Source organism: Lepus europaeus, chromosome 4 (genome assembly GCF_033115175.1).
Source record: "Lepus europaeus isolate LE1 chromosome 4, mLepTim1.pri, whole genome shotgun sequence".
In the NCBI taxonomy this organism is placed as follows: domain Eukaryota; kingdom Metazoa; phylum Chordata; class Mammalia; order Lagomorpha; family Leporidae; genus Lepus; species Lepus europaeus.
In genome coordinates this window covers 87,663,741-87,690,732 of record NC_084830.1, presented here as the reverse complement: position 1 = coordinate 87,690,732, position 26,992 = coordinate 87,663,741, and the positions used below count along the sequence as shown (strand labels likewise).

The following is a 26,992-nucleotide window of genomic DNA, read 5'->3' as shown; positions in this document are numbered from 1 at the left end:
AGAGACTGTTAGGTTTTACTTAACCTCTACTCATTTTTCCGTTCCGACTGATTAATGTTATTATTTTGTAGGCTTCTCAGTGTTATTTCAGTTCCTCTTTCTCTGAAGCATAGGAGGCAAATACATCTCTAGAGAGTAGAGGCAAACAGTGCCCACTGAAACAGGTGCAGCAACAGGCAAGCCAGGCTTTCATTCATTGCTGCTCTTTGGCAGGTTTCTTGTTCAATTTCTCTCACTGCTTGTCTAGATGATAAATGTTTTCCAAGCAGCCGGTTCTAAGCCAGGTTGCATTTTCAGTTCCAGTTTCTCATTTGGACTGGAGTTTCCTGGAGGTAGATGTTAGCTTTGCTTGAGAGATCACATTCAGTCCCTCCGTGAGGTTCCTTTGATTCCTGTCTTTCCCTCAGTCATCTGACTCAAATGTGAGTTCTCATTAAAGTCAAAAAAAGAAAAGCTCACCAAGCAAGATGGCCTGTTATATGCCAATTTCTCAGAAAAGCGACAGTAATGCGAATGAACACAAGGGCTAGAGCAAGACTCCCTGGGCGGGGTCACCCACACAGCGCTTCAGTATTTGTCCAGAGCAGCTCTTAGCTTCTCTGGGGACAGCAGTGGGTCCATGTGCCAAGCCCATGGGTGCACCCAGGCTTGGATGGTGCTCAGAGCTTGCTGGGAGGGTAGAGATCAACAGACTTCTCGGGCCTTTGAGAAAAGTGGGGAAACAAGAGTGACTCGGTGGTAGCATCACTCCTCTATTAATTATGTCACTTACAGGGGACGTCACTTGAGCCCTGTGTGGCTTTGTAAAATATAATTGGGATTTCCCTCTGGAGTGAAATTCCACATGAAAGAAGTCCACTACACAGGGCTTTGGTTCTTAGCATAACTGCCGCGAGCACCCGTGTGGTCTCTGGCAATGATATGCAGCTGGGGGTCCTTGGGCAGGAGGCCCAGTGCTGCCTTCCTGTGGGGGGAGAGGCTGCTGAGAGCACTCACACAGGCACTCCTTGCTTAGGGCAGAGGAATGCGGGCTTTTTACTTATTTTCAGTTATTGGAGAGGGAATGGAAATGCATGTGCTCAACTCAAATGCTCCCCAAAACTTTGGTCTGATACAGCATTTTTTTGTCCTTCTTCCCGGGGAAAACTTATTTGCAAAGTAAATAGGAGTCTAGATTTTGTGCTCCATCCCCACATTGTCCACCATGAGCATATAAGGGTGTGTGGGTGTGGGTGTGGGTGTAGGTGTGAGAGAGAGAGAGAGAGAAATACTATGTAGAGAGAATATACCCCAGACCAGAGACACAGCACTGCTGTGTGCTTACACAGCGCATGCCCACAGTGGCATGTGGACATGCATCTGTGCATTCTGCTGATTGGCAGTGGAGGGAAGGCAGATTCTGGCTTAAAACATCAAAAAGGATTATCTGGAGGGCTGGCATTGTGGTACAGCAGGTTGAGACATTGCTTGCAATGCTGGCATCCCATATGGGAGTGCCTGTTTGAATAGCTGCTGCTCTGCTTCCAATTGAGCTCCCTGCTAATGTGCTTAGGAAAGAGGCAGAAGATGGCCCAAGTGCTTGGGGCCCTGTCACCCATGTGGGAGACCAGGATGGAGCTCCTGGCTCCTGTCTTCAGCCTGGGCCAGCCCTGACCATTGTGGGTATTTGGAAAGTGAACCAGTGGACAGAAGATCTCCCTCTGTCTCTGTTTCCCTCTTTCTTTCTGTCACTCTGCATGTATAATAAGTAAACCTTGGAAAGAAGGAAGGAAGGGAGGGAAGGGAGGAAATAGAGAAAGATAGAGAGAGAGAGCGATTTCCCTCGAAGACTCACCTTTCACAAGCCCAGAAATCTATTTATCTGGCACCTAACAAGATGAGGCTGCCTTGACCCTTTAGAAAACAGCATTTTTAAGCTCTTCCATATGCCTGGAATCTGCCCTGGGTAAAAGAAGCCTGCTGTTTCACCAGACCCCTTGTGGTCCCCGTGTCACCAGCTGTTCTGTCCGTCATCCCAAGACAGTGATGCTGCCAGCATGGATGCACTCTGCAGCGCTGGCTCCCGCCGAGGGCATTGCTGGGCACAGTCATCTTGTACCACACTCGGAACTGCCTTCATCATGCACCTCTGTGGGCTCCCTTATCACTTTGCTCGGTAAACCACTTTGTAAAGATGAAGATAAAAAAGCACAGAAACATCAGAGGGGAAAATGTCTCTAAAGGTACAGAAAGAAGAACTAAAAAGTGCACGACCGCCATGCTCCATGAGCTGAAGTGCACGAGACGCGCAAGCTCATCACACACTGAAGCAGCTGGCTTTGCGTCTCGAGTCTAGAAACCTTGTCCTCTTACAGGGTTATTCTCACTCGAAGTCATGAGGATGCTTTGCATTTCAGATCTCCAGCAGCCTCACTCGGAGACTGTCTAAGGCAGAATTAGACATCAGCATGGGGAGGACAGAGACATTATGAGGGACTTCTTGAGTGTTAGCAGGTGGTTGCTGAAGTTGGGGTTTTCTTGTGTTTGCCCCTTGCTGGACGTGGCATTGTGATGCTTGCATGACCACAGAGAGGAGCTCCTCACTTGATTTAAAACCAAAAGGTTGAACCAGTTTCTTTCTCTTTCCGTTTTTTTTTTAGATTTATTTATTTATTTATTTGAAAGTTGGAGTTACACAGAGAGAGGAGAAGAGGAAGAGAGAGAGGTCTTCCATCTGATGGTTCACTTCCCAGATGGCCGGAGCTGCGCCAATCAGGAGCCAGGAGCTTCTTCTGGGCCTCCCACATGGGTGCAGTGGCCCAAGGACTTGAGCCATCTTCTACTGCTTTCCCGGGCCATAGCAGAGAGCTGGATCGGAAGTGGAGCAGCCGGGTCTTGAACCAGCACCCATATGGGATGCCGGCGCTTCAGGCCAGGGCGTTAACCTGCTATGCCACAGCACCGGCCCCTTTTCTTTTCTTTTTAAACTTTGTTTCAGAGGCAGAGAAAGAGAGAGAGAGCCCCAATCTTCTGATTCACTCCCCAAATGCCCACAACAGACACAGTTGTTTTTAATAATATGCATTTTAGGGACCGTTGCTGTGGGGTAGTAAGCTAGGCCTCTGCCTGCAGTGTTGGCATCCCACATGAGAGCAAGCCAGTTCGTGTCCCTGCTGCTCCACTTCCCATCCAGCTCTCTGCTATGGCCTGGGAAAGCAGTATAAGATGGCCCAAGTCCTTGGGCCCCTGCACCCGTGTGGGAGACCTGGAAGAAGTTCCTGGCTCCTGGCTTCGAATCAGCCCAGATCCAGCCGTTGTGGCCATCTGAGGAGTGAACCAGCGGGTGGAAGACCTTTCTGTCTCTCCCTCTCTCTGTCTGTAATCTGCCTCTCAAATAAATAAATAAAACCTTTTTTAAAAAAATATGCATTTTATGAGCTTTTTGAAGATCTGTCAAATACTTGGATTTCAAAAAATGTTTACACCAAAATGAACTTATGTTTAATCCCACTTTCCATGAACTTTTTGACTACATGGAGTGTGGGCGTGCTTCTCCAGCTTCAGTGTGCTGGATGCAGACTACGCTTTGTGTCTCAAGGCAGGGTCTCGAGGGTTCCCAGCCCCGGCTTCACTTCAGGATCTCCCTGTACATCATCCATGGATCCCTCTCCTCTAGATGCAGATTGGATTGGTTGGGGTAGACCCAGGGCATGACACTGTTTACAAGTTCCCTGTGTGATTTTTTTTTTTTGGACAGGCAGAGTTAGACAGTGAGCGAGAGAAAGACAGAGAGAAAGGTCTTCCTTTCGTTGGTTCACCCCCTAAATGGCCGCTATGGCCGGCGTGTTGCGCTGATCCAAAGGCAGGAGCCAGGTGATTCTTCCCATGTGGGTGCAGGGGCCCAAGCACTTGGGCCATCCTCCACTGCCTTCCTGGGCCACAGCAGAGAGCTGGACAGGAAGAGGAGCAACCGGGACAGAATTCGACACCCCGACCAGGACTAAAACCCAGTGTGCCGGCACCGCAGACGGAGGATTAGCCTAGTGAGCCGTGGCGCTGGCCCTCCCTGTGCGGTTTTTAACACACAGCCAGAGTTAAGAAATACTAGTTTAAGGCTTAACATTTAATTGAACTGCAAAGTGCACAGAAGGGAAGTTAGATTCCCTTCCAAACCCTTGCACTAACCTATGGCGAGACTCCAGGAATTTCCTTTTGGCTCTACCAGAGTTCCAAAAGGAGTGGCAGCTATCTCTTCATCCCCCTTGACAACATATAGAATTATTTGCATGAAAGGAGAGTTCCCTGTGGAACTTTAGCCTGGTTGTGTTCCTTCTGACAGGTGCTCACATCATCCCAGCCGAGAAGGTATCATCATCCACCTTATTCCCTCTGAGTCGTGGAGTAAAATGGCTATAACTGTCCTTCATCCATTTGCCATCTTCTGGACCACGTGGCTTTGTCTGTTTGTGCTGCTGTAATGAAATGCCACAGTCTGGATGGAACAGGGATTTATTTCCCACAGTTCTGGAAGCCGGAAGGCCAGGGTCAAGGTGCTAGCCTTTGGTGGCAGGAGAGGGTCTTCTTGTTGTATCCTTACATGACAGAAGGCAGATAGACAAGAAAAGGGCCAAATGCTATGCGAAGCATCTTTTGTCAAGGCCCTCATCCTGGGGTGGAGGTTGTGGTGCAGCGAGGTAAGCTGCCTCTTGGGATGCCTGCATCCCATACTGGAATGCCCAGGATCAAGTCCCAGGTCTGCTTCCAATTCCAGCATTTTGCTAATGTGTACTCTGGGAGGCAGCAGATGATGGTCCAAATACGTGAGCCCCTGCAATCCACATGGCAGACCCAGATGGAGTTCCTGGCCCCCGGCTTAGGCTTGGCCCACCTCCAGCTAGCTGTTGTAGGCATTTGGAGAGTGAACCAGCAGATGAAAGATTTCTCTCTCTCTCATCTCTATCACCTTGCCTTTCAAATAAATAAATCCTTAAAAGTAAATAAATAGGCGGGAGCCGCGTTTCACTTGGCTAATCCTCTGCCTGCGGTGCCAGCTTCCTGGGTTCTAGTCCTGGTTGGGGCGCTGGGTACTAGTCCCGGTTGCTCTTCTTCCAGTCCAGCTCTCTGCTGTGGCCCCGGGGAGGCAGTGGAGGATGGCCCAAGTGCTTGGGCCCTGCACCCGCATGGGAGACCAGGAGGAAGCAACTGGTCCTGGCTTCGGATCGGCACGGCGCACCGGCCATAGTGGCCATTTAGGGGGTGAACCAATGGAAGGAAGACCTTTCTGTCTCTCTCTCGCTCACTGTCTAACTCTGCCTGTCAAAAAAAAAAAAAAAAAAAAGTAAATAAATAAAGGCCCTAGTTCCATTCATGATGGAGGAGCTTTCATGACCCAGTTACCTCCTACAGGCCCTACCTCTTAATGCTATTGCATTGAAGATTAAATTTCAACATCAACTTGGGTATACATGTAGACAACAGCACCATCCATCATCAGTAGGGGCAAGATCACCCCAAGGAAGCAAAAATGGTCTCTTCAGGGATGAAGAAACCTTAGGTATCACCCTAGCAGGTGTCTCTCTAAAGCCCAGACCTACCTAATATAGCCTTTGTTCTTTGGATTAAGTTTCTCTTTTTGAAAATAAGTGAAATTTAACTTAAAATTTGAATTTAAATGTTTTTCTTTAGGGCAGTGATAGTCCAAAAAAGGTAAAATTCTCCTAGATAGAGACACTCCAGACCAAGTTCTGCATGAACTTCCTGAGATGGGGTGTCTTGGACTTGGCCAGGGAGAGGATTGTGATGACCTTTCTGAGGGAGTGAGATTTGGGCTGAATAACAGTGAATTCTGGAAGGGAACCTGGAAACTATTTTCCCTCTTCTCAGTAAAGAAATATTCTCTCAATAGACTTGGAGTTGGGAAGCATCTGGTCATTGCCCTGGCTATCGATCAGTGCTGAACCTCTTGCAGAGGTGATGTCCTGGCATGTGGTGTTGGGAGACTGGACTTTAATGTCAGGCACACCAGGTGCAAACCCTGCCTCTCTTCCTTCATTCTGTGCCTTTCAGCAGAATCTTCAATTTCTCTAACCCTCATTTGTATTTGTATAATGGAAATAAAACCTCTCTGCTAGGCTTGTTATGAAGATCCATGAATGTATGAATGAAGATGCATGATTTATGAGTTACGTATAAAGAATTTAAGAATCTGGTACATAGAAAGTGTTCCATTAGTGGTGGGAGGAGTGGTTGTTATATCTGTTTACCTATGTAACTACTTACCATCATCATCAGAGCAAAATGTCTATGGACACAAAGCAGCAGAACCATCTTCTGAACCATACAGATCCTTGTAGGCCCTGCATGAGTCAGCATTTCCAAGCTCTTGCAGCCATGGGAAGTGGAGGCAAGTGCTCCCTGCCACGAGGGTCCCCAGGGACTGAGAGCCTTGGTTTGGTATATTTCTCTGACAGTCTTCCTGCAGTAGTGAATGCCAAGGGACCCTGGGGGAGGAAGCAGATATTCTGTGAAAGAAAAGTTGATCCTAGATTTGACCAACCAAAGAGAGGTTTCTGGTTTCCTCCTGCTGTTGCAAAGTGGAGCTGGAGTTACTTTACCCAAAGAAAATACAAAGGTCTGTATTTGCAAAAATCTGAATGCAATCTTAAAAATGACTCACTGACATAGGAAAATATACAAATGTGTGTGTGTTCAACAAAAAACAAAACATACAGACCAGAGAAAGAATAGAGATAGTGAGCTAATTTTATAGAGTAGATAATTCTGATGTTTATCATCTTCAAAAGCAAACCACAGCTGAAAGGGCTGATTTTGTTAGCATATTTGTTTTGTGTTCACCTCGGTTAAGGCTACTATTGCCCTGTCCTGTCTTTGCAAACACTCTTAGTGTTGTTTGGAATCTGAGCTCCTTGAAGCACTCCAGTGCAGGAAAGAAAGTGAAAATAAACGAGGCTTGTTCAAGTCTGTTGTTATTTCAGAGAATCATCTTTAGGAATACAACCAGCTCTATGTAAATGCAGGCCTTGGGTAGTGTGGTAAATGTCTTACTGACAGGTCCCTGGGTGCTTTTCTTAATGAGCTGATCTTGAAAATCCACTCCCAAGCTCAAGAATGAAGTCTTTGCCTCCACTGAGTTTGCATGCTCTGTCCATGCCACCCACACAGCCAACAAGGGCCCCTCGGCAGCCAGGAGGAATCCAGCACAGGCCCCTGCTTGCTGCTGGCAACTGCAGTTTCAGGCCCAACTTGGAATCTCGCCCAATTTGGGGTTTTGGGGATTTCCAGCCCAGTTTGTATCCAATTCTTGGAATGTTAGATAAGTATTCAAGAACTAAGAATCTTTTTTTTTTTTTTAATGGTAAGGCTTTTCTTTTAAAAATAAATCTTTTTTAAAGATTTATTTATTTATTTGAAAGTCAGAGTTACACAAAAACAAGGAGAGACCAAGATCTTCCATCTGCTGGTTCACTCCCCAAATGACCAAAACAGTCGGGACTGGGCCAGGCAGAAGCCAGGAGCCAAGAGCTTCTTCTGGGTCCCCCATGTGAATGCAGGAACTCAAGGGCTTGGGCCATCCTCTACAGCTTTCTCTGGTGCATTAGCAGAGAGCTGGAATGGAAGAGGAGCAGCCGGACTTGAGCCGATGCCCATATGGGATGTCAGTGCTGCAGGCTGTGGCTTAACTCTCTGTGCTACAGTGCTGGCCCCAAGAACTGAGAATCTTAAGAAGCTGAACCACCATGGGGTACAGCAAGGAATCTGGGGTGGCGTCAGCACCCATTCGTCTGCTGTCATCTCCGCTTGGCTCCAAGCCAGTTCTGGTTCTGTTCAGCCCAGCACTATCACTCTATTTCCAAAGGCCAAATGTTCAGCTCCATTTGTTACAACTGTGCACCCCATTCTTGCACATTTGCTCCACCTGATCATCACTGTCTATTTTACCGTGTTTCCTGGCTGTTTTTATTAAGCCTTGTTGAAGCTGAGGCACCGGCAGAGAAAGTGGAGCCAGGGCTCCTGTCTCCCATCCTTCCCAAAAAGTGCCCAAGTCACTGGGGTCAGTAATGTCCTTTCTAGAAAGAGTTGGCCGCTGAGGTTTCCGCTGCCCTCTTCATCCCACACTCTGGTGTTGCTGGGACACAAAGTCACCTCAGAGCAAGCCACAAACCCCAGTGGGCTCCATCCTCACCTGAGTTCTCACTGCCGCCCACCCTGTGCTGATTTCCTGCAGAGTTGCCTCACCTGTTTCCCAGCATCAGATCAGGGTTGCACATCTCCTGAGTGTCAAGGGCTCGTGAAGACTGGGGAAAAGAGCAGGAGCCACACCGTCCCTGCTGCCCAGACCTGCCTTGACCACATTCAGCTGTCATTATCTGGTTTGTTCTCGGCACCTGTCTTGCTGAGATTGGTTATGAGGACAGTCCCTTGTGTCACCATGCCTTCTACTGTGCCCAGAGCTGGGATCAGGAGTGTGCAGTGGGGGCCGGCGCTGTGGCGCAGCGGGTTAATACCCTAACCTGAAGTGCCGGCATCCCATATGGGCGCCAGTTCAAGACCCAGCTGCTCCACTTCCCATCCGGCTCTCTGCTATGGCCTGGGAAAGCAGTAGAAGATAGCCCAAGTCCTTGGGCCCCTGCACCCGCGTAGGAGACCCGGAAGAAGTTCCTGGCTCCTGGCTCCTGATCGGTGCAGCTCCGGCTGTTGTGGCCAGTTGGGGAGTGAACCATCGGATGGAAGACCTCTCTCTCTGCCTCTGCTCTCTCTGTGTAACTCTGACTTTCAAATAAATAGATAAATCTTTAAAAAAAAAAAAAAAAGGAGTGTGCAATGATCACCGATAGGTAAATAGTGATGAGCAGGGAACCTGGAGGTGCACACCTGGGAGCAGAGGGAGTGCTGGGCAAGGCTCCGAAGAGAAGTGACATCTCTGCTGAGACCTGTAGAATGAGTAGGTCAGGTGAAAGGGGCTGGCAGTGAACGTGCCAAGCAGAGATGGGAGGTGTGGAGGACATGAGGAAGAAGCAGGAGGGCTAAGAGGGGCAGATCCTGCCAGGCCACAGCATCATTATTAAGGAGTTGCGACGGCATTCCTTGGTGCCTACCAGGAGTGAAAGACTGGGCTGAATAGACTTTGAGACCAAGATAGGACATACTGATTACTATACATTATTATACACAAGATTACCGTGACCACAAAAATATCACCTGCCAGGTTCCTGAAGCAGCGTGCTAATAACACAGGATACTGGTCGTTTCAAAATCCCAGCACCTTGTCCAAAGAGCTTTGTTTGACTGTGAGATAAGGATTTGATGACAAGGTTGAAAGTTCCCTTAGACACAAGTTAGAAGAGAAAAGGTGTGATGTGGGCTCTGGCCTTGAAGTGTTTAGCATCTGATCGGCATGACTACAAGAAGTACAGTAAACAGCAACAAAAATATGACAAGGTTCTGATCAGCAGCTATAGATGGTTTTTGTACAGATTGACCCTCTAGGGTAGTAAAGAGAAATTATGGGAGAAGAATTCAGGGAGGGCTTAAGCCAAGGGATTGGCCTGGGGGGAAGGAAAGTGGATCCAATAATAAGGAGTTGATTCTGTGCTACTCAACAGAGGCTGGAATGGAGTTTGAGTTGCGTGATAATGAGGGATGAGTGGGAGAAAGTCGGGTCCCAGAGCTGACTTGCCTGGAACTGTAGGTAGACTCTGGCAGAGTTCATTCCTTCGTGTGTGAATTCATTCTCATTAGGGACTTCTCGGTTTGCTGCTTACCAGATAGAGCTACTCGGTCCCCTGGCCCCCGTGACCCTCCTTTCCTTCTCCTTAACTTCACAGTTTGCTAAGGTGTTCCTTAAAAACCTGGCTTGGGGACCGTGCCACATCATCAGTTGTTCTGCTTAAGTCTTTGATGTTTACCTGCTGTCGTGCTTTGTGGTCAGAGTGACTCGTGATCGCCCTGGCGGGACTGTGCAGAAGGAACCTGGAGAACCAATTCTATGGGTCAGGGATCAAACCCCCAGAGAGGATGCTGTTGACCGAGGACAAAGGACATCCTGTTCTTGATGCCCCAAGTAGCTCACTTGAATTAGCGCGTCACTTTCTACTGTCTTAGTCCATTCAGGCTGCTATAACAAAATACCACAGACAAGGGTGACTTATCTAGCATACATTTATTTGTCACAGTTATATGGGTGGAAAAGTCCAAGATCAAGGTGCCAGCAGAGTCAGTGTTTGGTGAGAGCCAGTTTTCTGGTTCATGGACAGCATCTTCTCACTACATCCTCCATGGTGCAGGGGGTGCATGAGGAACTGGGGTCTGTTTCATTAGGGCACTACTCCCCTCCCCAAATCCTCACCTTCTAACACCATCACTGTGGGGAGTAGGAGCTCAACCTCTGAATTTGTGGGAGACACAAACATTCAGACCATAGCCTCCACTTTCTTTGAAAAATTGGGATAATGACATCTGCATGTCTAGATGTAAGAATTTAGTAAAGTCTTAAAAGATTCTCCACATACTAGAAAATGTTGAAACATGTTTCTAAAAGAAAAAAAGAAGAATTATTATTGGAGATTTGAAGGGGGCAGTTATTTTAACAAAGACTCAAATGATGATTGTCATTCACCCACTGTCTTTAAAACTTGTGATCAGATTAACACATATGAAAATATTTCTGGACTCATATGTGTTTCGGTTTTCCTTGATGGCCCTCTACAATTGATGTATTTGTTCGCTTTTCATTACTTTAACTAAGACACCCAAGAGGAGCTGCTTAGGAAAGAAAAGGTTTGTTTCAGCACACAGTTCGGAGGTTACAGTTCAGGATGGGGTGGCCTCCTACTCTGGTGTCTCTGGAGGCTGGCCATGGCTGTGGAGGAATGCTCACACAGTAAACCAGGAAGCTGGGCAGGACTCGAACCCCCTCCCACCAGATCCATCCCCGCAGAAACCATAATTAAATCAAGTCTCCACCATCAACCCTTAACATTAAGATGATGGGGTTTAAACATCCGCGGCAGTTTAAAGGAGACAAGTGCTACTCACCCCACAACAGCTGTCTATCCTAGATGTGAACGTGACGACCATTTCCACTTTCAGATTGCGGAGGGAATGGCGTACATCGAGCGCAAGAACTACATCCACCGGGACCTACGAGCAGCCAACGTCCTGGTCTCTGAGTCTCTCATGTGCAAGATCGCAGACTTCGGCCTTGCTAGAGTCATTGAAGATAACGAGTACACAGCAAGGGAAGGTGTGTTCCCCTCACCCTGCTCAGGTGTTTTCTTACGGTTTCAGCTCTGTTTTTCACACAAGCAATCCCCAAAGTCATGATATACATAGTTGGGACAACATTCAGTATGGACTATCATTACTTGTTTATGTTCTCATGATTGTTTTCAAAGAAATGAACTCTTTTTTAAAAAACGATTTAAGGTATACAAGCTTCATGTATTTTGCATATAGATATCTAGAAACATAGTGATACCTCCCACCCTACCTTCCCTCCTGCCCGTGCTTCATCCCTTCTTTCTGCCCCCTCTCCCATTCCCACTCTTAATTTTTACAAAGATCTACTTTCAGGTTACTTAATGATCGTAAAGGTAACCCTACACTAAGTAAGAGCTCAACAAATAATATGAAGAAAACAACAAAACACTGTTCCTCAACAGAAGAGACAAGGGCTGTAAACAATCATCAAATCTCAAAGTGTCCGTTTCACTCCAATACTAAATGAACTCTTAATTAACTTCACCTGACACTTTTCTAAGGTTTACAAATGCATCTGTATTTCAGTTAAGCAAAGCAAAACAAAAATAGATTTGGGCAAGGTCGAGATTCTTGATTCTGTTTTCATTACATTGTGAAAGTTTTTAAGGAAACAATGAAGTGTACTTTTCTCAGCAATAGAGGAAGTATTTGTACAATTAATTCTATGTTCTATGATCTGGGCTCTTAATTACAAATTAAAACAGGGACATTATCACACACATAGAGATCTAAATCAAATGCAACAAAAATATTCTCCTTTTTCTCCCACATTCCATATTATATGTGTGAACCAAAAACAGTCAGGATGTCACCCCCAGTCCCTGGCATGTAGCCTGGTGTCCTACACCACAGGGGCTGCACTTTGCCTATGGCAGAATCACCCATGGGGCCTCATGACCTGGGGCTTCTGACAGTCTCACTCAGGAGGCTTGAGCGAATATTTCTTGAGTGCTCACTCTCTCCCAAAACAGCCATGCACTTTCTTGATATTCTTAGGCATTGTTCAGCAAGGATTATTTTTCTTTTAACTGCATGTTTGTGATTTCTGGAAATGTCCTCAGGACGTAAGGAGGTGACAAACAGGTGAAAAACCTTGTTGTGATTTGTTGAGAATCTCCTCCCATCTTCTCTGAGATGGTTCTCCTCCTGCCTCAAGCCTGTGTTCTCCTAGATGGATTATAACTTGTCCTTGACCTTCATGAAAAGGTCAAGGTGGATTATGATTATCCTTAACCTTCATGATTCTCCTGGGTGAAAAGGCAGGTGAAAGAAAACAGTTGGAAGAAAAGCAGTTTAAAGATTATGGCTACAAGGTGTTGAGCACTTACAGTGTGTAAACGGGCTTTTCCTACATGATCTTATTTATCTTTGCAGTCACCATCTGGGAAAGACACTCATTATTATTATTACCCCCATTCTATAGATGAGCAAAGGAGAGATTTCAGCAGCTTCCTGGGGTCCCACAGTAAATAATAGAATCAGGACTCAACCCCAGGAAATCAAGCATCAGAGTACATGAGCTAGGATTGATTCCTTTGGTCTCATTGCATATGACAAGCCCAGAGCTTCACAGAAATAACTAATGCAAGACAGTGTGGCTCAATGCAGAGAGGTCAGGTTGTAGGTCCTGGCCTACCTCAGGACTGCAGCAATGAGACTGACTTTCCATTGATATTTACATTGTGCCAAGCACATGGATCAACCCACGTAACCCTCCCAGCAACCTCTTTAGGAGGTTTGATTACCCATTTTACAGATGGAAAAGGCAGTGAGTGACTTGCCAGGATCACACGAAATGGGAAGCAGTCCAGCCAGGATTCAAACCCAGGCTGTGTGGTGCCGTAGCCAAGCTCCTGACCACCACACTCTGCTGCCTGCCCTGCTTTCCTGCAGGAATGTGTGACGGGGCCCAGCACATAATAGCCTGGCCACAAGGCTCGCTCTTTTCCTTTTTGTTCTGTTTTTCCTATTTATTTAGTCATTTTATTAACTTGAAAGGCAGAGGCAGAGACAGAGAGAGAGATTTCCCATCTGTTGGTTCACAGCCAAGATTGAGCCAGGCTGAAGTCCAAAGTTAGGACCTCAATCTAGGTCTCCTACGTGGCCAACAGGAACCCAGATATTTAAGTCATTTCCTGCCTCCCAGGTTGGGAGGAAGCTGGAATCAGGAGCAGAGCCAGGACTGAAACCCAGGCACTGCAACGTGGAAGGCAGGCATCCTAAACTGTGTGAAATGCCCACCCCCAGTCCTTACTGCTCTTATGTAGATCTGCTTTCTTGAGAAGCACAGAAGCTCCCCAAATGACTCCCACAGATATGGCTAGGCTGGACTGAAGCCAGGAAACAGGAACTCAATCCAGGTCTGCCCTGTGGATGGCAGAAACCCATCACCTGCTGCCTCCCAGGGTACCCATTGGCAGAAAACCAAACCCAGGAGCGGAGCCAGAACTTGAACTGTGACCCTGCAAGTTAGAATGTGGGCATCTTAACCAGTAGGTCCCATGTCCACTCCCAGATTACCTATTTTGGTCAGATCCCACAAAATATTCCCAAGCAGAAACATAATAAAGGCCAAAAAAAAAAAAAACCTGTAAATGTTTGGTAGCAACCCCTGGTCTTCAAGGGTGCAAGACTGACAGTCTGCCTGAGCCCCTACCTTCCTCAGGGGACCCACATCTGCCAGCCCCAGTCCCTCTGCCTCACCAGCAACCAGCAAGAGATTTTGTTTCATCTGCATGTCAGTTTAGGCAGGTCGTCATTCCCCCCAACCCCGAAAGTTTAATACTGGTTTTATCCTTTCAAAGGAAAGAATGGGCCATTCAGGTTTGGAGTAGTATCTGAAATTCTTATTGGTAGAGGCTTAAAGATATTTATTCACAAAAGCATATCTAGGAAACGATGTTTATATTATGTTTATAACACATAAGATGGGTTCATTACAGAAAATTTGAACACAAAAAGTAAATGTTAGAGGCTAGTGCTGAGAGACAAATGGACAAGCTGGAAGTAGATTCTGTTACATTGCACATTATGCTCTTTGATGTTTGAAGCTGGCTAATTATATTATGCCCAGTTGGGTATATAGGAAGCTTGTAATAAGTGGAATTTTCAAATGGGAAACAGGAAAGAAGCAAACATTTTAGTATAGTATTTTATACCATCACTGTTTTGTATTACATGCATGTGTTGTCTATCCAAAATAATTTAGATTCCCACATCCATGACACTTTTGTGCAAGTTCAGAGATCCCAGTGAGAATCTCATGTCTTTTTCCTTAGGTGCTAAGTTCCCTATTAAATGGACAGCTCCGGAAGCAATCAACTTTGGATGCTTCACAATTAAGTCTGATGTCTGGTCCTTCGGAATTCTTCTGTATGAAATCGTTACCTATGGGAAAATTCCCTACCCAGGTACTGTTGACTTGCTTCTTTCCATTCAAGTTGCAGGAAGGTGTAACTCCATCTATCCCAAAGCAAAGAAAAAGCACTTTGTGCCAGAACTTGATTTTTCAGTGTATTTAGTGGAAATTGTTCTAAATTATGCTTAGGTCTTTCCCTGCCTTATCTCCCTGAGGTCATGTTGTTTGTCTTCACTAATTAATCGCACTGCTTACTTGACACCTAGCATGTCCTGGTACCACGGAGGGTGTTGAGAAGATGAGGGTGGACTGGACCCAGGCCTCTGCCATGGCCATGCACCTGACAGAGGGGGAAACAGGCATAGGAACAAGGATTTCCAGGGTCTTTGGATTGGTTTCTATCGTGAGTGTTGTGGATTCCTGGCCTCTTCAGGTCCTGCCTATCTTTAACTTACTGGTGCCAGTGGGGCCATCATTCACTATTTCCAGGGTCCTGACAGTGGAAGCTGGCAAGTACAATTCTGCCCACCCCTCCCTGCTTGCTCCAGGGTCTATGTGTCATGACTGAGAAGAGAGATCTCTTCACCTTCTTCACCTTCTCATGACTGTCTGGTTTTTGATGAAAATCTGTGCATGAGATGAATTTCAAATTGAATCTTTGGTGTTTATATCATCCCCTCATGCAAAAACTACCTGAGTGTGCCAAGGCCCTCTCGAGGCTGCGATGGCCCTTGCACTCACAGCTGATGTTATCACTGGGAGAGGCTGTGGTCATGGAGAGTGTTAGTCTGTGGGGTGAGGGGTGCTGCACATAGTGCCTGAAGGGCTTCGGAGCTTGGAAAGGGGCAGGAGAGTTGCTGGATCTGTCCCTGTTCCCAGCCCTGGGGACTCAGAGATGTAAGGGAGGGAGCTCTGGGGCTCTCAGGGGAAACATGTAGCTATGGATTCAGCCGTCAGGAGCAAAGGCCCAGCCTGGTTTGGACCCCAGTGAGCATTTGATGAATGAGTGAATGAATGAATGAGTGATTCATGTGGGCCACTTAATCTCCAGATAGTCTCCATGCGATGAATGACAGAGTGGGAGGCAAGAGCAGTGGAGGGAGCCATAGATGTGGGGGCTGGAATGGCTCAGTGGGAGCACTGACGGCCACACGAGGACCTCCCAGCTAATTCTGAATGAGGCCAGGGAAGGATTTCAGAAAGAGCAACCATGATGTAGGCTGTGTGCCCCGTCACTTCCACGGCTGTGTGGGAAGAAGTGGGAGTGAGAGGCCTTGGAGAAGTGCCCAGATCATGGGCAAAGGATCCCAGGAAATCTGACTTCCCTTTCTCTAAATGCTGCAGTTAATGCATTTATGCTGCTGGAAAACAGGAAGAATATTTTTTGTTTTAAAAAAATTATTTATTTGAAAGGCGAAGTGACAGAGAGAGGTAGAGACATAGAGAGAGAGAGAGAGAGATCTTCCACCTGCTGATTCACTCCCCAAATGTCTGCAATGGCCAGGGCTGGGTTAGACCGAAGCCAGGAGCCAGGAACTTCATCCAGGTCTCCTACTTGGTGGGTGTACTTGGGCCATCTTCCACTGCTTTCCTAGGTACAGTAATAGGGAGTTGGATTGGAAGCAGAGTAGCTGGAACACAAACCAGTGCCCAGTTGGGAAACTGGCATCACAGGCTGAGGCTTAACCCACTACAACACAGTGCAGGCTCCAGGAAAAATAATATTTCTAATCGGTCCTAATGTCTGAGTCTATATCTATGTCTCCATCTTTGCCTAGGTCTGCAGAAGAAGGGTTATATATTCAGACTGTATATGCAATCCCATACCTGACAGAAGAAGCACATAACCTCATTCAGTAACATTGTGTGTGGCATGCATGTGTGCTACACAGGAAGGACAGCCTTGGCCCAGAAGCTGAGAGAAGGCATCTGAGCCCCTTGCTGGTGGCAGAGCTATTTCCTTGTTTTAAATAAGATTTATTTATTAATTTGAAAGGCAGAGTTAATAGAGAGAGAGAGAGACAGAGAGAAAAGTCTTCCATCCTCTGGTTCACTCCCCAGATGGCCACAGCAGCCAGAGCTGGGCCAACTGAAGCCAGGAGCTAGGAGCTTCCTCTGGATCCCCCACGTGGGTGCCTGGTCCCAAGGACTTGGGCCATCTTCTGCTGCTTTCCCTGGCACACTAGCAGAGAACTGGATTGGAAGTGGAACAGCCGGGACCCAAACCGGTGCCCATATGGGGGTGTAGCTACCACAGGTGGCAGCTTTACCCATTATGACACAGAGCCAGCCAGTAGAGCTATTTCTGAACCCACACCCACGTGCCTTCTAAGACCTCCCTTCATCTGCTATACTCAGTGCCCAGAATTTGGAAATATTTGGAGTGGAAAATCATTTAAAACAAAAATAAAAGGAACCAAGAGGCTGGCGCCGTGGCTCACTCGGCTAATCCTCTGCCTGTGGCACCGGCACCCTGGGTTCTAGTTCTCGTTGGGGCGCCAGGTACTAGTGCCGGTTGCTCCTCTTCCAGTCCAGCTCTCTGCTGTGGCCCGGGAGGGCAGAGGAGGATGGCCCAAGTGTTTGTGTCTCTGCACCTGCATGGGAGACTGGGAGGAAGTACCCAGCTCCTGGCTTCAGATTGGCAAAGTGCCGGCCATGGCGACCATTAGGGGAGTGAACCAACGGAAGGAAAACCTTTGTGTCTCTCTCTCACTGTCTATAACTCTCTCTCTCGGTCTCTCTCTCTCACTGTCTAACTCTGCCTGGCAAAAAATTAAAAAAAAAAAAGAAACAAGAAAAACATGGTGAGACTCACACACACACACACACACAAATATACAGTGGTACTTTGGTGCTTGAAAAGTTCACAGAAAAAATGGAATTAAGACAAGTGTATTTTAGTGCAGAAAATGTTTGAAGTAATGTATACAAGGGGTCTTCAAAACATTCCTGGAAAATGTATATTATGAAAAAACTATGCATGGATTTCAATGTTGTTTGCACCAAAATAAACTGACTTTTTCTATTTTCATTTATTTATTTTCATTTTATTTGAAAGGCAGAGAAACAGGAAGAGAAAGCAGCAGAGACAGAGATCTTCCATCTGCTGATTTGAAACGCTTGCAACAGCTGGAGCGGGGCCAGGCCAAAGCCAGGAGCCTGGAGCTCTCTCCTGGTCTCTCATGTGGGTGGCAGGAACCCAAGGACTTGGGCCATTTTCAGCTGCCTTCCTAGGCTCATTAGCAGGAAACTGGATCCCAAGTACAGCAGCCAGGACTTGAACCATCTCTCATTTGGAATGCCAGTATTGCAGGCAGTAGCTTAACCTGTTGCACCACAACACCAGCTCCCTCCACAAACATTTTAAAGCACCCTTATGTGGTGGGGCCAGGCAGAAACCATGGACTGGTTTGCTTCAGGATGATGGATACCTTCAGAGGTCCTGAATGTGTAGATTTCCAGTCACAGGAGTGGTGAACTAAGAGCCTCCAGCATTAAGAATTATGATTGGAATCGAGAAGTTCTGTTTACTTAGATATCAAAGGACTTGATTCATGGATAGCATGGAAACTGGTACACATGGCCAAAATATGCCACTTTCCACCACCTATCAAACTACTAGTTGGGTAGACTTTGTGGATAATGGAGTTATCTGGGAATACTTCCTTGACCCAGGAAAGTGCTGGGTGTGTTGTGTTTGTTAAGTGTTTTAGACACCACATGCCTAGCTTTGCAAAATAAAAAGAGAATAAAAGGAAGGAAGGAAAAGCAAAAAAGAAATGAAGCTACATGTAAACTAAAGACCTATTTTTCAAGGAAAAAGACTTAAATGAGGAGTGGCATTGTGATGCATTGGGTTAAGCGGATGCTTGTAATGCTAGCATCCCATTTCAGAGCCCTGCTTTGAGTCCTGGCTGCTCTGTTTCCAATACAGCTCCCTGATAATGGCCCAGGAAGGCAGTGGACAATGGCCCAAATACTTGGGCCCCTGACAATCACATGGGAGACCTAGATGGGGTTTTGGGCTCTTGGCTTCAGTCTGGACCAGTCCCAGCCATTGTGGCCATTTGGGAAGTGAACTGGCAGATGGAAGATATGTCTCTCTCTCTCTCTCTCTCTCTCCCTCCCTCCCCATCCCTTGTGTTACTCTGCCTTTCAAATAAGTAAATAAATAAATCTTTTTAAAAAAATTTCCATTGTAAATAACTCTCAAGAGATATGAATGGTTAGAAAGTGTGCTTGGGTCTTTCTGTTTCCAAAACAAAGGTTCTTCTAAGACAAGTAATGTCTTCTTTCTGAGTTTAAATCTAGAAGGACCCTTCTTAGGTCACTGTGTCTGTAGAAGAAAAAAACGTAAGTTAAGGGCAGAGGATGCACAGAAAAGAACCGCCTCCACAGGCCGACGCCGTGGCACACTGGATTAACCACTGCCTGCAATGCCAGCATTGCATATGGGTGCCAGATGGAGTCCCGGCCGGTCCTCTTGTGATCCAGGTTCCTGGCTGTGCTCTGTCCCACTCCTAGCTATTGTGGCCATTTGGGGAGTAAACCAGCAGATGGAAACCCTCTCTCTTCCTCTGTGTATGTGTGTATGTGTGTAACTCTGCTTTTCAAATAAATAAAATCAACCTTAAAAAAAAAGAAATGAAAGAAGCCTTCTCGATAGACAAAGCGATGTTTCAAAAACCACACTGACTTCACCAGGTGCCGTGCATTCCAATCTTTTCCATTTCATTATTCAAATAATTTTTTTAAAGATTTATTTATTTATTTGAAAGTCAGAGTTACACAGAGAGAGAAGTGGAGGCAGAGAGTTCTTCCATCCGCTGGTTCACTCCCCATTTGGCTGCAGTGGCTGGAGCTGCACCTATCCGAAGCCAGGAGCCAGGAGCTTCTTCCAGGTCTCCCACATGGGTGCAGGGACCCAAAAACTTGGGCCATCTTCTACTGCTTTCCCAGGCCATAGCAGAGAACTGGATTGGAAGTGGAGCAGCTGGGGCTTGAACTGGCACTGCAGGCGGTGGCTTTACCCACTTTGCCACAGCACTGACTCCTCTAATTAATTTTAAAAATATTGGTAGTGCCCTAAAACCTGTTGATCTCAAATGGATGATGATGACCCACAATTTGGAAAACATAAAATAAAGAATAAATTCACAGAAGGTTCTGTTTCAATTCTGGTACCATTTTACATAAAGTAATCTTTTAGAATCTTTCCTGTGACCATGGGCAGTAGAAAATATAGCTCTGGAGAGGAAGTTGGTTATGATGAATGGAATTCCTCGCCTATACCAGGCACTATATGGAAACACTAGAGCAGCTCACGTCCCTACAGAAGGGCTAACCACAAATATGCAAAGCATACGGATGTGGGCTAGTGACACCAAAACTGCTAACTGAGCACGTATCTCTATCCTGTTTTAATAATGGAGGAAACAGTCTTCCCTTAAAGCTGTTCTCAGTATCAGAGCCTAACCCCTGGGACATTTGGCCATATTGAAGGCCAGCCTCCCTCCAGCAGAGCTCCCTAGAGCTCAGGAGGAGGAGTGGAACCTTAGCTGCTGCACCTATGTTGAGAATCTGAAAGACCCAGACTCCTATAGGTTCTGACTCTGGCCAGGTCCTGAAGACTGAGACAAGTCAGTGAGTATGTGAAGTAGCCTCACCTGGAAGCTATGACTTGGGTGTGATTTTCTTCCTCTTAGTGGATATCTTGCTCTTAGAAGACAATGAGCCCTACAAGGTGCAAGCAAGGCGGGTATCCTTTAGATGATCCAAACCATTCCTTTTTTCTTTTTTTTTTCCAAATTAATCCTGAGTTTTTAACTATTTAGCAACCACATGAACAATTGGTCTGGCTGATTTAAGGGTGCTGACTTTAGGTAAATAACAATGAAAAACCTATTCTATATATGAGAAAATATGTGTGAAATGATCAGTTGAAAATATAATACAGGTACATGCTGAAAAATATTCCACCCTCCAAAAGAAATTGAGATTAAGGGTTAGGATTGGATTGGAATGGTGAATGTAAAAGGTTAGTCCATGAGGCTGGTGCTGTGACATAGCTGGTTAAGCTGCTGCCTGCAGCACCGATATCCCATATGGGCACTGGTTTAAGTCCCGGCTGTTCCACTTCCAATCCCGCTCCCTGCTAATGTGCCTGGGAAAGCAGCAGAAGATAGCTCAAGTACTTGGGCCCCTGCACCCACATGGGAGGCCCGGAAGAAGCTGCCGGCTGCTGCGGCCTTTGGGGAGTAAACCAGCAGATGGAAGATCTCTTTCATTCTCTCTCTCTTTCTCTCTGTAACTGTGCTTTTCAAATAACTAAATAGATCTTTTAAAAAAAAAAAAAAAAGTTAGTCCAGGGACAGACATTGTGGCAAAGTGGGTTAAGCCATTGCTGAAGATGCCTACATCCCATGTTGAACTGCCTTGGGATTGAGTTCTGGCTCCTGTGCTTCCAATCCAGTTTCCTCTTAATGCATTCTGGGTGGCAGCAGGTGATGGATCAAGTGCTAGGATCCCTGTCATCTATATGGGGGATCCAGGTGGAGTTTGAAGCTCCTGGCTTCAGTCTGGCCCAGCCCTGGCTGTTGCATGCATTTGGGGAGTGAACCAGCAGATAGATCTCTCTCTTTCACCCTCTCACTGTCAGTATGCCTTTTAAATGGATGAAAATCATTAAACATTTTTAAATAAAGGTCAGTCCAGTTTAATATCGTTGTCATTAAAAAAACTTGCTGGGACCAGCGTTGTGGCCCAGCAGGTTAAGCCACCACCTATGATGCTGGTGTCCCATTTGGGCTTCAGTTTGAGTCTGGGCTGCTCCACTTCTGATCCAGCTCCCTGTTAATGTAGCTAGGAAAGCAGCAGAAGATGACCCCATGTATTTGGGCCATGCCACCCATGTGGGAGACACAGATGACTTTGGCCTGACCCAGCCTTGGCCATTGAGATCATTTGGATAGTGAACCAGAGAATGGAAGATCTTTCTCTGTCTCATTCGCTCTGTCTCTCTCTCTCTCTCTTTCTGTGTAACACTGCCTTTCAAATAAATGAATATATCATATATACCTTTTTTATTTTTATTTTTTATTTATTTGAAAGAGTTACAGGCCGGCGCCGTGGCTTAATAGGCTAATCCTCCGCCTTGCGGCGCCGGCACACCAGGTTCTAGTCCTGGTTGGGGCACCAGATTCTATCCTGGTTGCCCCTCTTCCAGGCCAGCTCTCTGCTATGGCCTGGGAGTGCAGTGGAGGATGGCCCAAGTGCTTGGGCCCTGCACCCACATGGGAGACCAGGAGAAGTACTTGGCTCCTGGCTTTGGATCAGCGAGATGCGCCTGCCGCAGCGGCCATTGGAGGGTGAACCAACGGCAAAAAGGAAGACCTTTCTCTCTCTCTCTCTCTCTCTCTCTCTCACTATCCACTCTGCCTGTCAAAAAAGAAAGAAAGAAAGAAAGAAAGAAAGAAAGAAAGAAAGAAAGAAAGAAAGAAAGAAAGAAAGAAAGAAAGAAAGAAAGAAAGAGTTACAGAGAGGTAGAGACAGAGAGAGAGGTCTTCATCCGCTGGTTCACTCCCCAGATGGCCGCAGCAGCTGGAGCTGTGCCTATCCAAAGCCAGGAGCCAGGAGCTTCCTCCAGGTCTCCCATGTGGGCGCAGGGGCCCAGGGACTTGGGCCATCCTCCACCACTGTCCCAGGCCATAGAAGAGAGCTGGATTGGAAGCGGAGCAGCCGGGACCAGAACCGGCGCCCATATGGGATGCCGGAGCTTCAGACTAGGGCTTTAACCAGCTGTGCCACAGCGCCGGCCCCCATATATGTCTTTTTTAAAGATAAATAAAAAGAACTTGCTCTGGCCTCTCCTTAATCCTTGCCTATTTGCACTTTAGCAAACTGAATGCTGTTTTGTTCCCCTTTGGATTAAAACCTATTTGTTGAGATGCTTAAAGCAATTTCGTTAGCCCCTGTGTTATTTTCCTGTGGCTTCCACAATAAAGAACATAGATGGAGCTGTTTAAGCAACATTTAGTACCGCATAGTCCTGGTGGCTGGAAGGCAGGCACTGAGTGTCGGCAGAGTCGGTGTTTCTGAGGCTCTCACCTGGCTTGCTGTTGGCCCCCTTCTCCCTGTGTCATCACAAGGTCATCCTCCTGTGTGTGCCTGTGTCTTTTATCTCCTCTTCCAGTTAAGTTGGATTAGGACCCACCCTAGCAGCCTCATTTTAACTTAATTATGCCATTAAAGGTCGCAGCCCCAAGTTCTTAGGGACTACGGGTTAGGATTTCAATCTGCGAGTTCAAGAAGAATGCACGGAACCCATTGCAGTCTCAGTAATGCTTGCTCCAGTCATGGTTGCAGGCTGTGAGAAGCAAAAAGACTTCTGTAGAGATGGACCCTCCAGCTGGGCTTCTAAATGGCATGGTTTTGTTTTCTCAACCTTAGGAAGAACTAACGCCGACGTGATGACCGCCTTATCCCAGGGCTACCGGATGCCCCGCATGGAGAACTGCCCAGATGAACTCTATGACATCATGAAAATGTGCTGGAAAGAAAAGGCGGAGGAGAGGCCCACATTTGACTACTTGCAGAGCGTGCTGGATGACTTCTACACCGCCACGGAAGGGCAGTACCAGCAGCAGCCATAGAGATGCGCCCATCCCTTGGGCACTGCTGCCCCGTTTCGGAGAAGAAGTGGCCATCCTGGGCTGCACCAGCTATCTCACGTGCTGGGCCAAGTTCCCGAAAGCCAAGGCTTCATCTCTCAGGAAGAACCCCTTTGACTAAGAATCCTCTTAAACTGATGCCCAATGCCCTTCGGCTGGTCATCTTGCTCTGAGTGACCAACATCTGGAAAGAGCTCTGGGAGAGACCAACACCTGCTCACTCCAAAAATACTCCCATGCTGGCCCTCAGTTATGACTGGATATGTGACTCAAGAGGTTCAGAGACTGTGGTAATAAATCCCAGTCGTAGCAGAACTACACTCTTTTATAAAGCGAACATAACCAGATGCATAGCGTGACCCTTCTTTGCAATTTTTCTGCTTTGGCTTCCTTGTTTAAAAAAAAAGATGACTAATCCAACCAGTTAGATTTTGCAAGTGAAGTCAGTTGCTTAAAAAATGTCTTTCCCAGATTTCAGTGTTTTTTTTTTTTTTTTTTTTCCCTCATCCTCTGAAATCTGAGGCAAACATCTTCCTTTAGTGGACACTGCTCGCATCTGCTGGACATGCAGCGGATGTGTCCTGTGATGTGGTGTTCTCAGCTGCCCCGGGCCCAGCCAGACCTCCCAGGGAGAGAAGAGCATCAGAAACTGCTCCGCCTTGATAAGTATTCTTGATGGTCCAGCCTTTTCAGTCCCACAGCATCCTGTGACAGTGTCATGTGGAAGACACTGGTCAGGCCTCCTAAAACATAAGTGTTCCTTTGTTGCTTCACATGATTTGAACATTATTTTAAGGATCAAGTGTTAATTTTAGGTTGTACTCTAGAAGGTAAAAAATGTTACCTGTGGGGCTATTTTTGTGACTATGTGGTCTTTTCTATTCTAGCTTTTTAAGATGTGTGGGAGACTATTTATACCCAAGGATATGAAAGAAAGCAGGTGACTTCAGAGGCTCCTATGAGCCATGAGGGCAGCTGAGTCAAGAAATTTTGTTTACTCAATTTTTCTACTGTCAGCTTTGAATGGGAAATTGCTGTAACACGTTTCACTTACCCTGTTGTGTATATACCTAATATTTCTATTTTTGATTTTATTTTAATACACATGTCCTAATAACATCTCAAGTGTTTTACTTGTGTTTAACTTAATTTTCAACTGGTGTCAATGTGAAGGTGAGTACCAGCTGAGGGTGGGGGTAAGAGACAGTTACCCCATTTTACCTATGCAATTTCTGTCCCCATCCTTTGAGCATTTCAGATTGGAGCTGGATGCCTGGACTTCGTGGAAGTCAGATAGGATTTGTTTGCAAGTTGACATAACAGGCATCATTAAAATTTCATTTTGTGTGTTTTGCTTAGGTTTCAGTTGCCCTAAAACATTTTACTTCTCACTCACTTTTAACCTCTTCTCCTGTGTGACTTTCTAAACTATTCTAAAATTCTTGACTCACAAAGATAATATTATCACCACATAATGTCTGCACAGCTGGTTCCTTGGTACACGGTGGTTAAGTTTTCTCCATATACCTCCCTATTCACATCTTGTTTCAGAACCACATATAATACCACATACCACATGGAGGGAAAGTGTAAATAATCCCAAAGACAACTTAGAAAACTACCAAATTTATCCTCCTTTTTGTTTTCTGCCTTCAATTCGGCTTCCTTTTGACTTTCCCTCTCAATCAAGCTTATGATCCTTTTACCAAGTCTCTTTCCTGCTGTGCCATAGGCACTGGCAGTCTTGTCCCAAGACTATATCAAAGGTCAATAAGAGGAGGAATCCTATTTACACTATGGGTAGATCAAGAGCACAGAAATAATTTTAGTCATAAACTCATTCCCAGTTCTGGCTACAGTGCCTGCTTTCCCTTTATTCTTCCCCTTACTCCCACAACTCCCACAGTGTTGTTCAGTGAGAAACAACAGCTTCAGAGGTGCTCGACTGAATTAAAAGAAATGCTCATCCTACAGGTGGGCTCCCCAGCTCTTCTCACTGCCAGGTTCTGTAGCCATTCACGAGCGTTTCCTGCTGCCGAGAGCATCTCAGGCAAGATCACACTTCCCACCGTTCCTCTGGCACCTTTCCTTTATTTTCTGCTTCTTCAGAGAGGCTACTCTTCTCTGTCTCCTGTGTTTTGACTACATGAAGTTTTTAGATGGAGTGAGGATGAGTGAGGCTTGCTCTTGTGCCTGATGGAAATGGTGACTACAGACACCTGAAGATATCTATACACCAGCCCTTGCTCAGGGCTCCTTTTATGCTTTGACGTTTTATAAAAATCATCTCTAACTCACACAACAATGCTGAAAGAGCTGGACGTGCTAGCTCTGTTTCACAGCTGAAAGAGGTCAGGTGCATCCAAGGCCACGGAAGGAATATGAATGACTTGGCTTCATGTTATTCCTTGTGGAATAAAACCAATGAAATACCTTTTCAACAGAATTTCTGTGACTCAACTGGACATTAGGAGTGGGCAAGGGTACTACGAGTCCACCCAGATGTGAGGGGAAATTCCCACTAAGTAAGTTTATTTGCAGATGAAAAAATCATACGAGAGAACTTGCCCCTTTAGATAATTTTCAGAGATGACACTTTTGGATAAAATGTTTTGATAATATTTGTGCTCCACTTGGTAACATGAAGATGTATGAAGACCAATATAATTTTATCCCAGAAAGTTCTAATATGATACATATGTAAGAGCATGACCATTTAATTTTATTTCTCTACTTTTATGAGTGTGTGAAGTACTTTAAGTAGGCGTGCCAGAAATTTCACAGAGACCCCAGAAGACCAAGGTGTGTTCTTGAATAATTTCCCTTCAACATGGAAATGATGACAACAGTCTTGGCTTCCATCTCTAGCTCATTGGGAAGACGTTAGAAATAATCTAGCTTGGCCAACATGTAAAGGTAACACAGAACTCATAGGATCAAAACCATCCTTATCTACACCCCAGAAGTAGGTGCCATATCCTAGGGCAGAACGTTATCTGTGAATTTTGTTTATTATTAGCTTTTTCCAGGATTGGGCAAAAGATCCTAAATCCCTTATCTGCTTCTCTTAGCATCAAACATGCTTTTGCTAATACGATGAGTAGACTGAATGTTTGGAGGTAAAACCTCATTGAACAGCAAGGAAGAAGCTGTTAATCAAGTAACAACATTTTTGCAGCAAAATGCCTGCATATTCACACTAGTGGACTGAGTATAGCCTATAAATAGCTTCAGTTCTAGAAACATTTTTTTTTTTAAATAAAGACTTGTTTACTTGAAAATCAGAATTACAGATTGAAATAGAGAGATCTTCCATTTGATGGTTCATTCCCCCAAATGGCTGCAACAGGTAGGGCTGGTCCTGACCGAAGCTAGGAGCCAGGAGCTTCTTCTAGGTCTCCCACATGAGTGATAAGGGCCCAAGTATGTAGGCTATTTCCACTGCCTCCCAAGTGCATTAGTAGTGAGCTGGATTGGAAGTGGAGCAGCCAGGACTTGAACCATCTGCTTAACCTGCTGTGCCACAACGCCAGCCTCTAGAAACATCTTTTTTTTTTTTTTTTTTTTTTTTTTGACAGGCAGAGTGGATAGTGAGAGAGGGAGAAACAGAGAGAAAGGTCTTCCTTTTTGCCATTGGTTCACCCTCCAATGGTCGCTGCGGCCGGCGCATCGTGCTGAGCCGAAGCCAGGAGCCAGGTGCTTCTCC

At 46.1% G+C, this 26,992-nt stretch overlaps 1 protein-coding gene across 2 annotated transcripts in view; it reads left to right on the top strand.

The window, feature by feature from the left end:
- Positions 1–24,411, top strand: part of LYN (LYN proto-oncogene, Src family tyrosine kinase) — a 147,838-nt gene extending 123,427 nt beyond the window's left edge. For both annotated transcript variants that reach the window (XM_062188483.1, XM_062188482.1), the window contains exons 11-13: positions 11,089–11,242; positions 14,538–14,669; positions 23,066–24,411. In XM_062188483.1, coding sequence (XP_062044467.1) covers positions 11,089–11,242; positions 14,538–14,669; positions 23,066–23,268 — 489 coding nt within the window. In that variant the 3' untranslated portion in view covers positions 23,269–24,411. The remainder of the gene's footprint in view (positions 1–11,088; positions 11,243–14,537; positions 14,670–23,065) is intronic.
- Positions 24,412–26,992: the final 2,581 nt, after the last annotated feature.